This window comes from Nelusetta ayraudi, unplaced genomic scaffold (genome assembly GCF_046127955.1).
Source record: "Nelusetta ayraudi isolate G7.1 ecotype Tasmania unplaced genomic scaffold, CSIRO-AGI_Nayr_v1 ptg000058l, whole genome shotgun sequence".
Lineage (NCBI taxonomy): Eukaryota > Metazoa > Chordata > Actinopteri > Tetraodontiformes > Monacanthidae > Nelusetta > Nelusetta ayraudi.
In genome coordinates this window covers 2213567-2226697 of record NW_027466108.1, presented here as the reverse complement: position 1 = coordinate 2226697, position 13131 = coordinate 2213567, and the positions used below count along the sequence as shown (strand labels likewise).

The 13131-nt window shown below is 47.3% G+C and overlaps 1 protein-coding gene and 1 long non-coding RNA gene across 3 annotated transcripts in view; one reads left to right on the top strand and one right to left on the bottom strand.

Moving 5' to 3' along the window:
- The window catches only part of LOC142896955 (uncharacterized), a 525186-nt gene that overhangs the window by 110390 nt on the left and 401665 nt on the right, over positions 1-13131 (top strand). The gene's annotated exons all lie outside the window — the stretch shown is intronic.
- adgrv1 (adhesion G protein-coupled receptor V1) overlaps positions 1-13131 on the bottom strand; it is a 104425-nt gene that overhangs the window by 55989 nt on the left and 35305 nt on the right. For both annotated transcript variants that reach the window (XM_076038990.1, XM_076038989.1), the window contains exons 35-66: positions 12606-13104; positions 12182-12491; positions 11868-12077; positions 11435-11565; positions 11228-11327; positions 10956-11135; positions 10700-10863; positions 10475-10562; positions 9435-9513; positions 9206-9344; positions 7927-8068; positions 7377-7642; positions 7101-7276; positions 6875-7002; positions 6593-6774; positions 5896-6042; positions 5727-5807; positions 5360-5624; positions 4582-4704; positions 4246-4471; positions 3956-4160; positions 3672-3818; positions 3301-3556; positions 2711-2913; positions 1910-2086; positions 1630-1812; positions 1354-1533; positions 1080-1244; positions 827-947; positions 571-694; positions 313-451; positions 34-219 (exon numbers count right to left, since the gene is read on the bottom strand). In XM_076038990.1, the coding sequence (XP_075895105.1) occupies positions 34-219; positions 313-451; positions 571-694; positions 827-947; positions 1080-1244; positions 1354-1533; positions 1630-1812; positions 1910-2086; positions 2711-2913; positions 3301-3556; positions 3672-3818; positions 3956-4160; positions 4246-4471; positions 4582-4704; positions 5360-5624; positions 5727-5807; positions 5896-6042; positions 6593-6774; positions 6875-7002; positions 7101-7276; positions 7377-7642; positions 7927-8068; positions 9206-9344; positions 9435-9513; positions 10475-10562; positions 10700-10863; positions 10956-11135; positions 11228-11327; positions 11435-11565; positions 11868-12077; positions 12182-12491; positions 12606-13104 (5722 nt within the window). The remainder of the gene's footprint in view (positions 1-33; positions 220-312; positions 452-570; positions 695-826; positions 948-1079; positions 1245-1353; positions 1534-1629; positions 1813-1909; positions 2087-2710; positions 2914-3300; positions 3557-3671; positions 3819-3955; positions 4161-4245; positions 4472-4581; positions 4705-5359; positions 5625-5726; positions 5808-5895; positions 6043-6592; positions 6775-6874; positions 7003-7100; positions 7277-7376; positions 7643-7926; positions 8069-9205; positions 9345-9434; positions 9514-10474; positions 10563-10699; positions 10864-10955; positions 11136-11227; positions 11328-11434; positions 11566-11867; positions 12078-12181; positions 12492-12605; positions 13105-13131) is intronic.

Genomic DNA, 13131 nt, shown 5'->3' with positions numbered 1-13131 from the left:
TCTGCACCACCTTAGCAGTTGATCACATCTCACCGTGTGCTGCTCCTCAAACACCCTCATTTGATGTTGGCTGAAGGAGAACTGTCCGTGGGGGTTGTCGCTTGCTGCCATGATAATCCTTGCCTGCCTGGCTGTGGGACTGACTTCCAGTCCGGGAGTGGCAGAGGTGAGAGTGAGCAGGTACTCGCTGCGCTCTTCCGGGGTGTCATCATCCAGGGCCTGATTTGAAATAAGCATCAATGTTTTACAGGAAAGAACTGTAGAACGGTCTCATTAGCAACTGGCACAAGTTTTCACTGAACTGCAAGGTACCGTTAGAATAATGGTGGCGGTGGACTGTCTGTCGACCATCGTCAGGGTGCCGGAGATGGCTTGGAACTCAGAAACGGCCGCTGGGGTTATGTTCCAGTGCAGCTGGACTTCTCCAAACACACCAGGTCCGCGCACGAGACTGCAACACGCATAGGCAGACGATGGTTACCAGACGTGAATGAACTCCAGCAGTGGTATTAATGGACTGAAACTCTTCTTCAGTCTTCCAGCTTGACTGGATTGCAATGTGTTCCTCACCTGACGACGGCGGTGCCGTTGTAACTTCCTCGGGGTTCTCCGATAAGCACGTTCCTGGAGGACTCCGCCACGCCTATGATGCCCAAGGCGGCCTTATCTGCTCTGATGCTAACAGTAGCCATGCCTGAGGGAGCACGCATAGAACAGAAAGGAAAACAAGTCGTGAGCAACCCCTTTCATAACCGTGTAATTACGTCGTAGTGTGTGTGTTTTTTTTCAATCAGTCCTTATTGTGTGAAAGCAGACACACGCTCACCATTTAAGGGGTCGATGACGGCTCCGCTCTCAGCAGGGAACAAGCGAAGACTGAAATGCTCGTCTCCCTCCAGCACGGCGTCTGCAAGCGCTCTGATCACAATCACGTGAGTAGACTGATTCTGGGGAAGTATAAAAACGCAGATGACTTCATGAGAATCTTTACAGCCGGCCCTGCACGCATTTAGAAAAAGAAAAGAAGAAGAAGAAAAGTAGGGAATAGCGGCACGACGCGCACTTGTCTAATATTTTACCCGTGTAAAGATGATTGTTCCATTCAGAGGTGACAGGTCGTCCACAGCTCGGTGCTCCAGCTGCCAAAGCAATGTCACTGCGCCCTCCCCCCCCGCACTGCGTACCACCGTGAGAGTCGCCTCTGCAGCAGGATCCCCTGAAAAATCCGGCTCACTGACAGTGACCTAGAAAGAAAACGGCGTGACACTTCAAATCTCGATGAATCTGGGGTGCTTGTGTTAATAACCAACACAATCGTACCGATGGAGACTGATGCGCAGAGTTTGGACTCACCTCCGGCTCCAGAATTCCAAAACTTCCAAGCGGAGAATCATTCGGTGGGATGCTGACAGTCACAGAGGTCGTCTCTCCCAGACGAGCGCCTCCAATCACACGCGATAAATTCACCCTGAAGGTCTCGACGGTCTCGACCAGTTCATCGTCCATGACGGTGATGGCAATCACAGCTTCCCTCTAACGGTGAGAAGACAGAAATTATCTGGCAAACTGAAATGCCTCGAAGACAAATGACTTATGAGATCTTCAAATTAGGACAGTGGATCCATGAACCTGGCCATCCTGAAAGGTGATGTTGCCGGACAGCGGGCTGAAATCGTCCAGGCCGGCTGTGATTGGATCGGCCTCCCAGTAGACGACCAGTCTTCCAGTTTGACCAGCAAGTCGTGCCACTGGCAGATGGAGGACGTTGCCTGGTGGAGGTATCTCGTACGCCAGCAGGGTTCCTCTGACATCCTGGAGAAATTGTTTTGTTGTGCGTTGTGTGTTGGCATTGGCTCATCTTCACGATGCAACGTTTTTGTCATCATGTCTGCAGCGGCACTGAGCTCACCTTAGACACGTTGAATTGCAAGACCCCTCGCGGGTCGTCATTCTCCTGGATGGTGACCTCGGCTACTTCCATGCCAGGCCTCTTCAAGCTGGGCTGGCCTGCTCCAACTGAGCCCCCGACAAGCTCCACACTGGTGATGTTTACTAGGAAGCTCTCTGCCAGTTCTGGGGTGTCATCCTTAATAAAAAAATTAAATAAAAAAATCCACAATGATGTTGGAAAATAATAGAACATCTGTCTATGAAGTGCCTGAATAGATGTGTTCCCTCCATTTCCTTAAAATTTTAAGGAATATGCTTCATCCATAAAAGGTACTGTAACAAAATCTACAAAGTCAAACACCAGAAGAAAAAAGGTGATTATAGACCAATGCATGAGTCTGTTTATGTACTTTCATTGGTAGGTGTTAGTGACAGACAACGCCAGAGCTTCAGAGAATAATTTCTTTCCATTCTCAGTGTTAAAGAAGGCACTTTAAGGAAATAGACAAGGACAGTCTGAAAAAGCACAACATGTTAAACACCAAGTCAACCACCAGCATACATACTGTATATAAAATGCAAGGAACTGAAACCTTTAGTTATTGATGGCAACAAGCTATGGATAAAGAAGATCTCGCTGTGTGTTTAATTGCATTTCATCTCGGTTTGACAAAGTGGATTGTAAATACCAGACGTGTGTATGGCGTGAAGTTCTTAAAAGTTAACCTATGCAAAAACCTTTTTATACTGTTTCTTTTTGCTATTTGGTCTCTTTTAAATGATAGGGTTGTAAGACTTTTTTTTCTCTTTTTTTCCTCACCGGTAAGATTGTGAGAGTCACAAGTGCCACTGTGGCACCATTTATCATGAGGATGGAGCTGTCTCTGGCGGTGTAGTCCTGGTCCTCAGTCGCCTGGTTAGATGGAGGCTGGTACAGGGCCGGCCTTGTCTGGAAGTGGATTCGAACCTCGCCGCTGGAGCCCTGCTCCCTCATTATCGAGAGAGTCACGTTGACTGGAAACCCTGGAGTTATCGAGAAAAAGAAATGAACATTTTCACAAAGTCCACAACAACCTGGCACTGTAAATATCCTGCAGAGTGAACATAAATTTTTAAAAACATAGGATTTAAGGATGCTGACCCAGTTCTCATACTCTGCCGCTACTTTGGGCCTGCTTCCAAAACAATGCTTAAGACAAATCCTAAATAATCTCACAGTCTGGAATTCAGTGCAGATTTGCTTATACGGTAAATCTTAAAGTGTGATTACTGGAATTGCACATTAGCAAATAATCCCCCTGTCAAATAAACAAAGGCTGAAGTGACACAGAAAATGTACAGGGTTGAATTTGAATTACTGTGAAAAATAAACCTCCTATTCTTTGAGAGTTAAAGTTCAAAGATTCTCACTCTCAGGTTCTTGCGTCAGTGTGAACTGAGAGTCCAGATGCCACCCAATGACTCCGTAGGGGGAGCCATTTGGCAGGATGGTGAGCAGAGCCTGCGCCTGCTGCCTGTCAATCACCGCTGCCTGTCGGAGGTCCCGCAGCCCCACGGTGGTGACGTCCATGAGTGTGATCGTCACAGTCTCCCTCAGCTCCGGGACGCCATCTGCTATCACAGTCAGCGAGATGATGGCCAGAGTTTGGCCCTCGGAAAATGTCACCTAAGGCACAAAACATCTTACTTTCATGCAAATGAACAAAAAGCCTTGTTGTTTATTTTGGTGGGCACTTTATGCCAAACAGGCCATCAGCGCAGACAGACACGTGTTTACACACCACGCCTGAAGTTGGATATATGTCTGTCAGGCTGCCATTGGCAGCCCAGTGGACAGTAAGTCTGCCAAAGGTTCCTCTTCTCCTTTCCACACTCAGAGAGATTTGATTATTTTGCTCCAACTCCTCGACCTCCAGAGACAGAGAGCTCTGCAGAGAGGAAGTCACAGAAGAGCCATAAGTGAAGGCTGAGTAATAACTCAGAAATGAATTCTACACGGTCCTGAGTAACTCAGGATGAAGTGATTGCACAAGACGGCTTGATATCCAAAGACTTTTCTGCTTACCTGAGCAAAGCCAATGACCCCGTGGGCGTCATCGTTGGTCGGTATGATGACAGTCACCTGACCACCAAATCCAATCTCAGCCCCGCCCTTTGGATTCTTCAGGCTGACCTTGAAGTACTCCTGCTCTTCGGGAATGTCGTCGTCGATGATGTTGACGGCTATCTGCAGCTCGCTGTCGCCTGGTGCGAAGTGCAGCTCACCGAAACTGGCAGGGAAAAAAAACGGTTTTCGGTTTCCGAGTGGGATTTTGCCTAAAAGTCTCTGTTTCACTTCCAAATCAATCTCGGTACCTGGGTATGAAATCAGACTGATTGGACACGGACGTGAACTCATAAAGGGTGGTGCTGTTCTCCTCAGCAGACGCCAAGAGCGTCTTGGTTGTGTTGAGGGAGGACGGCACGGCGAGCGACAGGAAGCTGGCGGCCGGAGGGGCCCTGAGGACCACGGTGAGCAAGCTGACGTCAGATCTCCACGAGTAAACTGAAGAGCCGTTCCTGCCGGCGAGCGCGACGTAAGCTGCGGGAAAAAAGTTCAGTCGGGAGGTTTGGTTTGCTGGTGGTCGTAGCAAAAACCGACGGCGTCGCAAAAGATAAGCTCCATTAAACAGACGAAACAGTTCGACTTACTGTGTCCTGAAGGAACAGCGAAGGGGTGAACGGAGGCGACAGCGGGATGAGGAATGGACTGAAGATGTTGCGGCGAAGGCTGCGCCGTGGCCCACTTGAACACCTCGCAGGATGGAGAGTGACCTGAATAAAGGCAGAGGGGTGCAAAACAAAGCACAACGCGCACGCACGCACGCACACGCACGCACGCACGCACGCACACACGCACACACACACACACACACACACACCGGTGAGTAACATGTTTATGTAAGTATGGAGCGGCCTTGACTGACACACCCTGGACTCGCAAATTACACCCTGCGAGTCCCGCAGTGGCTCCGCTCTGCTCCGCTCTGAGGTCTTTTCCCGTAAACCCACAAGACGTCCAGAACCAAGAAACCCAGAAGAGGTCTTTGACAGACTTAAAGGGATTACGCCTAATCAAAATATACGGATAATGACTTGGCCCGCGATACCAGTCTTGTCATTTTTGTTGAGATCGCATAACGGAGCGGTTTTTTTTTTTGGGGCCCGTGCAGCTTCTAAAGTATCAGTGTGTTTGTTTGCACTATCCTCATGCACATCTGGCAAGAAGCACCCAGAGTGAGTAAAACCACAGAAAACCGTATCTTATTATTGCGACATCTGCAAGTGCAAATCTATAATTTCTGCACAGCAGAGAGTCTCACTTGAAACAAAACTAATTTATCTTAAAGCATCTGCACATTACAGGTCAAAATACAACATGCATAGCAATAAAAATAGAATATAAATAGAATGAAAAAAATCTGGTCACCTTCAACAAGCACCAAGAGGAGAGTGTCCCCAGCTCTTGTGTTGATTGCTTCTGCCTGAGTGGCCCTGCCTGAGAGTTTCAGAGGCCTTGGGCTCTGAAATCTTCCATTGGTCCACTGAAGCAGGAGACAGCTGTCGGTCTGTCTGTCTAAGCACACCAAAAGGTGGGGAACTAGTGCACGGGTGAAGGGAGCAACACTGAGGATGCGTTGCTGGAAGTCCAAAGTCCGGAGGAGGGCGAAGGAGCCTCCGGTCCACACAAAAACCTGTGAGGTGGAACAAACAAACCCTCTCATTTTTTATGAGTGGCAATTTCTGACATATCAAGAAAACATTTTAAAGGTAGATAAAGACAGTAGAAGCCTCACCTGGCTGAATGATATCAGATAATGTTTGCCTTCAGAGGTGAAGTGTTTTACACCCAGATCCTCCACACCTAAAGTTTGCTCCTAAAAAAATACAGAGAGGGCCGTAATCCCGTGACAAAAGAATACAACAAAACTTCCAGTGGTTTAATAGTGATGTACAAAAACCTACCAAAGTGATGTTGAGGTCCTTGTGCATTTTGAAGATGCTCAGGTTGGCGGCAGGAGAGAAGGGAGGCCCACTGTGTGTGATGCCAATGTAAGTCGAACCGTTCACAGCAAAGCCAACACAAGAGCCAGGCTCCTGAATCCTGATAGACTGGGGAACACAAAAACATTTAAAAAATATATATTTCTATGTAATAGTCTGTGATTTGTTGACTGCATTCAATCATATTTGCATCAGCCATTCTCCAACTCCATCTGCGCCCCCTGCATTTGGGATGTTTTGTATGTAGCGTCAGCTGTCTCCAAGTGCAAGTTATTGTAGCACAGTCACCCACACTAACGCACATTCTTCCTGCTACACATGCACTGTTCCGTCCAGGTCAAAACTGGGAGTTTTCAACAAGATAATGTCCCTGGACATTATCTTGACACGACAACATACAGGAAGTCCAGGAACTTAGTATTGCTATTTTTTTTCTTGCTAATGATAAACAAGCAAAAAATAATTAGCAATTGTTTGTTGCAGTGTGTTTGTTGCAATCTGCTGCAGCCACACCCTTTGAAACACAAAAAACGCAAATTCTAAAAGAATTTGTCGTAATAATATGTGAGATCAGATTATACCACAAAACATGACCACAAAGCAACGCATTGAAAATGTCTTTAACATTGTTTTTGTAACAGTCCTATCATTAGCCTACCTGCACTGCCACAAAAACCCCCTGCCAGCGGTACAGAGTGGCCAGAGTGTGGGAGGAGCCAACAGCAGGCTCCTTATCCAGCCTCACAGCCAAGAAGGGAGGCTCCTCGGGCAGCGAACACCAGGCAGATGTGGGGCTGTCCTCAAAGCTCTGATACACTCCCATCACTGGAAGATGACCCTCTGAGGAAAAAAGCTGATCTTTTAGCTTTTAATTGGAATAGATAAGACATATATATTAGACAACAGCAGAGCAGAAAATGTGAAGAGGAAACACACTGACCAGCGGCACTCGCCGTGCTGGGCTGCGACTCCCACTCCACGCTGACAGCCGACTCCAGGCCGCTGCTGCGAGACACAGTGAGGAAGACCACTCTGCCGCCTTCGTCAGCAACTACCTCAGTGTTTGTTCTGCACAAAAAAGGCGCACATCAAATCAGCACACACAGGCGTTCTTTATTTTCAGGATTGCTGTGAAAAGGTAAGGAGGCCTGTTTTGGTACTGAGACCTGTTAACGGTTGGTCGGATACGGAAAAGGCCGGAAGGAGCCAGGTTTTCCAGGACGGTGACAAATACTTGGAGTTGGTCCCCCAGGCGGGCGCCGCCCGTTGGGTTGGATAAGGTCACTGTGAATGTCTCATTGACTTCAGGCTCAGCGTCGAGGACGGCTCTGATCTCCAGCATCTGAAACAATTGAAATGAGTCATTTGTCTTTTTGCCAAAGCTCAACATATGTATGTCATATGAATATTGAAAGCACATGACTATAGATAGTTTTTCTTACCTTGAACCTGACTCCGTCCTCCAGCACCACGAAGCCCTGCAGCGGGATGACGTCGCCCTCTGCGAGACTGCCGTTGGCGTCGGTGACGGTGAACTGCACGGTCACCGTGCCGAAGGTGCCGTCCTCGGGGTGACGAACCACAAACAGGGTGGCCACGCTATCGCTCAGGCCTGAGAGGGACGTGGGCTCCCTCAGCAGGAAGTGCTCGCTGGTGTTAAAGGAAATGACTCCATGTCCGTCGTCACTGGCCAGAATGTTCACTGTCGCTTTAAGTAAACACAATACAATCATTCAGAGCTGTGAATATAGATACACATGAAGGACGACGATAGTTAAATTGTATTGTACTGTGTTTGGCATTATGAGAGTATCAGACTCGTCAATAATCAAGTACTTCCTATGGCATGGTACATTCTAGACTTTAAATGGAAAAAAGAAATTGAGTTTTAAAAAAGAAAAATCCATGTTTTTTTTTTTTGTTTTTTTTTTTAAGAAACACTTTATGTTTCTGGAGCCAAACATACATTTTCTAATTATCCTTTCCATCTACCTGTGGTATTGATGCCCAGCTCCAGGCCAGGTGAGGGCTCTGACAGGATGAGCTGGAACCTCTCTGGTCCCTCTGGTTTGGCATCGTCAAGGATCTGCACCTCCACGAATTTGTGCCGTTCTCCATGAACAAAGTGCAGAACCTTGATAGACATCAGACTGAGAGATTAATTCTACTGTGGACGAGCGTTGCCATTTCAGAACCAGTACATAAAGAGCTTCTGTTTAAAAAAAAAGAAAAAAGGAGGCTATCATGGACGGGACAAGAACCTGCATTTCACACCTAGGCCATTAGTGACATCATAATTTATCCACCCTCACCTGATGCACCTCATAATACCCTCCATACAGCTCGAGAATCCATATAGAATAATGCTTCCACTTCCACATTACTTCCCCTTCATATAGGTGACCGGGTCGAGCAAAAGTTAGCCTATATAGCCTAAATAACTAAGGCCACCAATACTGTCAAAGCTTACAAATAAAAGGGATTCTAAGAGATTCTTCAACAAATAAGACACAAGTCCACCAAAAACACACTCTGCGAGCTTCAACTCTTGTCCAAACCTGTCCAATAAACTGCACATTATCGCCGTTTCGTACAGGACTGACGAGGCGATAACACAGGGGTGGGCAATTATGTTTTGCAACGGGCCACATGACAGACCTGAATCGTGTCGGCAGGCCACGGAAGTTTTGTTGACGCTAATGTCCCTGCATTCAAAGTTTCGTTGACGAGGGAGGGGGGGTGCGCCCCGTTGTTTACATTATACATGAAATAATACAAAATACAGCAAACATAAAAACAAAACCACACTGTGGTCTTTTCACTTATAGCGCACAGGAGCCTGCAATGTTGGTTCTGCTGGCCTTCAACAGATTTCATAGAACCTGACAAAACAAGCTAGCTGAAACATGATTGGATAAGAACGACCGTAATTTACAACGATGGAAGCAACGCAACCAATTGTATATCATATGATGTGAAAATAACTATATACTTATGAAATGTAATTTTCTAAATATGTTTTTCCAGCAGAGGAAGCCTTGCTGACCCTGATATGGAATCTTCCGTTTTCAAAACAAGCTGACAACTCTGTTTTGAAGCCTGGAAACAGGGAATGTTACCATGACTCCATTCATTTTTACATACAGTCAGAGTTCAGAACCAAAGAAGCAAAAACAGCTGTAGCCTGCCTCGATTAAAATTCCAGGCCTACTTTCACTTGGGTCAAAATGTGTTTGCTGTGGTTGAATGCGTGCACAAATCAGTGTCTCACCATTTCACTCGCATTGTAGTCCAGCCCCTGCTGAGCTTCGAGGCTTTGTGCAAAAAAGAGAAGCGAGACATTTCCATACGTCCCTTTGTTCCTGTAGGCCACAAGAGTCAGAAGCCCAATGGTCTCATTTACCTCAAACCTGAAAACAAAAACATTTGGATAAGAGAAAACATCTTTACACACCCAGGTGTGAAAACCAACACGAGGAAAGTGTTGCACGATTTCTTACACGGTGTTTGTCCACTCAATGACTCCTCTGATTCCGTCATTTGCGGAGATGGTGACTTCTGCAACCAATCCCTGAGTGTCTGGTGAAAGGATATTAACATTAGCAGGAAATACTCTTAAGCTTTTAAACTTATGACAGACTTTAATGTGGCCGACTTCAAGCCTGTGATGACAGCGCAAGCAGCAGCAGCAGCAGCAGCGAGGAAAGTTTTGAGGAAGGTTGCATCTGTCAGGGCACGTTAGTGAAGAGGATTACAGCTAAGAAGCGTCTCCTGTAAGTGGCTTTAGAGGCTGAGCAGGAAAGTTTTCAGGGTGGACAAATTTACGACCCCTTTGAATAGTCCTCTTCCATTCAGTCAATGGCCAAGATACTGGGAGGCCTGCACTGGGTTTAGCTTGGCTTTCTCTGGCCTCACCACAAAGCGCTACTCGACTCCCACCAAATCCCCAGGCTTCCTCAATCATGGAAAGCATCAATCTCACCGTCCAAGCCACATAATGACTGCTGCCAAAAGGGCGGCTGTGTGTTTACCGTGCGTCCACATGCCGAGGGCCCGTAGTATTCTGGGAGCCTCCGACTCTCCGTTCTGTCTACTCATCACTTTCTAAAGTTACTCATTCATAAAAGTGGACCGCGGTTCGGAGAGCGGCGCAACCAGCGGTGGCGACTACACAGGTTTAGTGTTGTTTGACTGTTAACTACCGTGTTGTCCTTGAATGCAGCAGGCATATCAACTACACAGCGTGTTAGGGTAAAGCTTGTAAACGCACGATTGTGTATTTTTACCTGGCAACGTGCAATACACAACCTCTATTTTGAAAAAGAGGAAATAATTAGTTAGTTTTGAGTCACAAGAAGAAAAGCAGGGAAAAGAACGTTATTTTTATAAAAAAAACAAAAAAACTGGCAGAAATAAACTAAAGATTTGTGCATCATGAAAGGCACGTCTGTCTTTATTGACTGACAATAAGCGAATGAATTCAGTTGCAGACGCAGAGAGTTGTTAGTAGTTTGCAGTGACGTGCCGAAGTGCTCTGTACCTAGCTGTGGAACAGTGGCAAGTGTTGTGATGAGCACAGCTGACGTGATGTTGACCAGGAAGAACTCCTGCAGCTCCGGGATGTCGTCCTAATATGGCGAAAGGAAATGAATGGCTTTATGTGGCGCGTGTAAACAATTCACTTACGTCAAAGTGACAACAACTGCATTCAAAAAATGTTTCACCTTTCATTACGTGCTGACGGGAAGAAGATTTTTCTCATTACCTCTAGTACGGTGACAGGTATGGCGGCAGACGTCTGTCCATCCTGAAGGATGACGGAACCAGCGCCGGCGACAAAGTCTCGTCCCGGTTCCGCGAGTTCACCTTCTATCTTGGACAGATCCTGGAGAGAACCTCTCATAACCTCGTAGCTGACATTGACTGCTCCTGCGCACAATTGGTCAGGTACAATTTAAGACTTTCAATCAAAAAGCAGATTAGAAAAGATTTTGGCAGCCCATATTTTTATTTTTCCAAACCTGAAGCACCGAACTCTCTGTTGATGTAGATGTTTATGGTTGTGTCCCGCTCCTCTGTTGTCACCTTGACAGATGAGGGCGCTATAGCGAGCAGACCGTACGGCTCATCACTCCTGTCGACTGTGAGCACGGCCTCACTGCCCTGAACATCCAAGACAGCATGGCCCGTCACCACAACACCTGAAGGGATTCAGGAAAGTGTTAACATTCGTAGATCTGACTACCTCTAACTTTAAGCAAATTCAGTCTCAATGGTATTTGAGGGAATGTACCAAAAGTCTGGATGTTGGACAAGGACACTGTGTACTCGTCTTTGTTTTCAGGCGTGGCGTCGTCGAGAAGATGCAGAACGATGGTGCTGTTTAATTCCCCCTGGAAGAGGCACGTCACAAGTGCATGACAGCAAATTACAACCTGTCTGAAATCCTCATTTAGCCCCCTACAGCAACAACACAACAACATTTTTTTTTTTGTTTTACCTCAGCAAAGAACAGCTTTCCTGAGGTCTGAGTGAAGGTCCGGTGCACTGAGGGTCCTCGTACAGTCCAGTCCGCCGTGACGTTGCCCAGCCCAGGGGCTGTTCGCAGCACCAATAAGGACAGCCTCTCTCCTGATGACACAAAGCATAATGCAAGCTCACCATCGTGAAATTGCACAATATTTGACAAATTGATGCATATGAGTTTTCACCATGAGTAATAATCATGTGCGGAAACATGGAAACACAACTAATTCTAAGTCTTGCACTGCAGAAGCCGGCAAGTAGTTCAATGAGATGTCAGCCTGTTAATGTATTACCAATTTTAAACTCAAGACAGCCACCAATGCACCTGCTGACATTACAATACGCCACTTCCCCACTTTTGAAATAGGCCAAATCGACTTAAAGCATCATCGAAATGAGCAACTCACCCTCTCTGGTGATGATAGAACGAGATGCTGGATGGAATCCCAGCATCCCAGCCACGTTGTCGTTGGCCAGTATCACTATGGTGACGGTGTCAGAGCTGGGCAGGATGCGACTTCCTCCTTCAGTATTGACCAGGCCAATCATGAGGCTCTCGTTGTCTTCCGGCTCAAAGTCGTCTTTGATCACGATTTCAATTGTCTTTTTCTGCTCTCCTGAAGACACAGAAATACATCATAAATTCATAAAATCTCCAAGTATTCCCTTGCAAATTAATATTTCTACACTGACTCTGATTAGTACTTTGTGAGCCACATACCATCAAAGACCAAAGTTCCCCCTGTGCCAGTGAAGTCAGCGTCCGGCGTGGCCTTTCCCCCAACAAACCTCCACTCTACGGTGACGGTGCCGAGGTTCCCTCCTCGCCTTTCTATCACCAGGGGCACCACGACCGCCGGCTCTTCTCGAACCTCCAAGTAGAGGCCCTCATTGGTGGTGTTGGGACTGAGACTGTATATCAAGAACACTCCAAACGCATCACCGTTCATCCCAATGGTCACTACAGCTGTGTCTGGGTGGCCAACTGAAGGCAGATTCTCCTGAGCTACCGTCAGATTCAGCAGCTTTACCTTTAAACAGTAAAAAATAAATATATACATTAATAAAAATAAATAAATCCCAACTCAGCTTGGATTCAACATCACACAGGCAAGGCAGGTGAGGCAGGCGGCACTGAGGTTTACCTTCAAAATTTGTATGGCGAAGCTTTCATCCATTTCGGGGAATTTGTCGGTCAAGATTGGGACCGAGAGGTTGGCAACCCCCGATCCATCATCCATGAAGGCATTTCGAGCGGCAACAGGGCTGTAATCACTCCCAGCCACAGCCTGAGCGCTGAACAGGACGGCGGCTGCTGTGGCGTTCTTCGCATAAGTCTCGACTTCAGATTTGGGCCTGAGCTGCTCAGCACCGCTAGCGACCCAGGTGCAGGAGGGTGGGTTCACCCCCGCGTGCAGGGAAAAGGCCTGGCAGGCGAGCTCTCTCAGGCAGGCGGCCGCACATGCAGCCAGCGGGTCCGCCTGACCCGTGACGTTCACGGTCCTCACGGGAGCGGAGGACGGAGCGCCTGCCTTTGGGAGATGGTAGTACGCCAGCAAGTCTTTGCCGTCAGCCTGGGCCAAGCCGACGACGTCGACGTCAGATGTGCTGTAGATGATCTGCAGGCGTCCAAAGTGACCTCCGCTGCAATGAAGCAAAGAGCAATGGGAA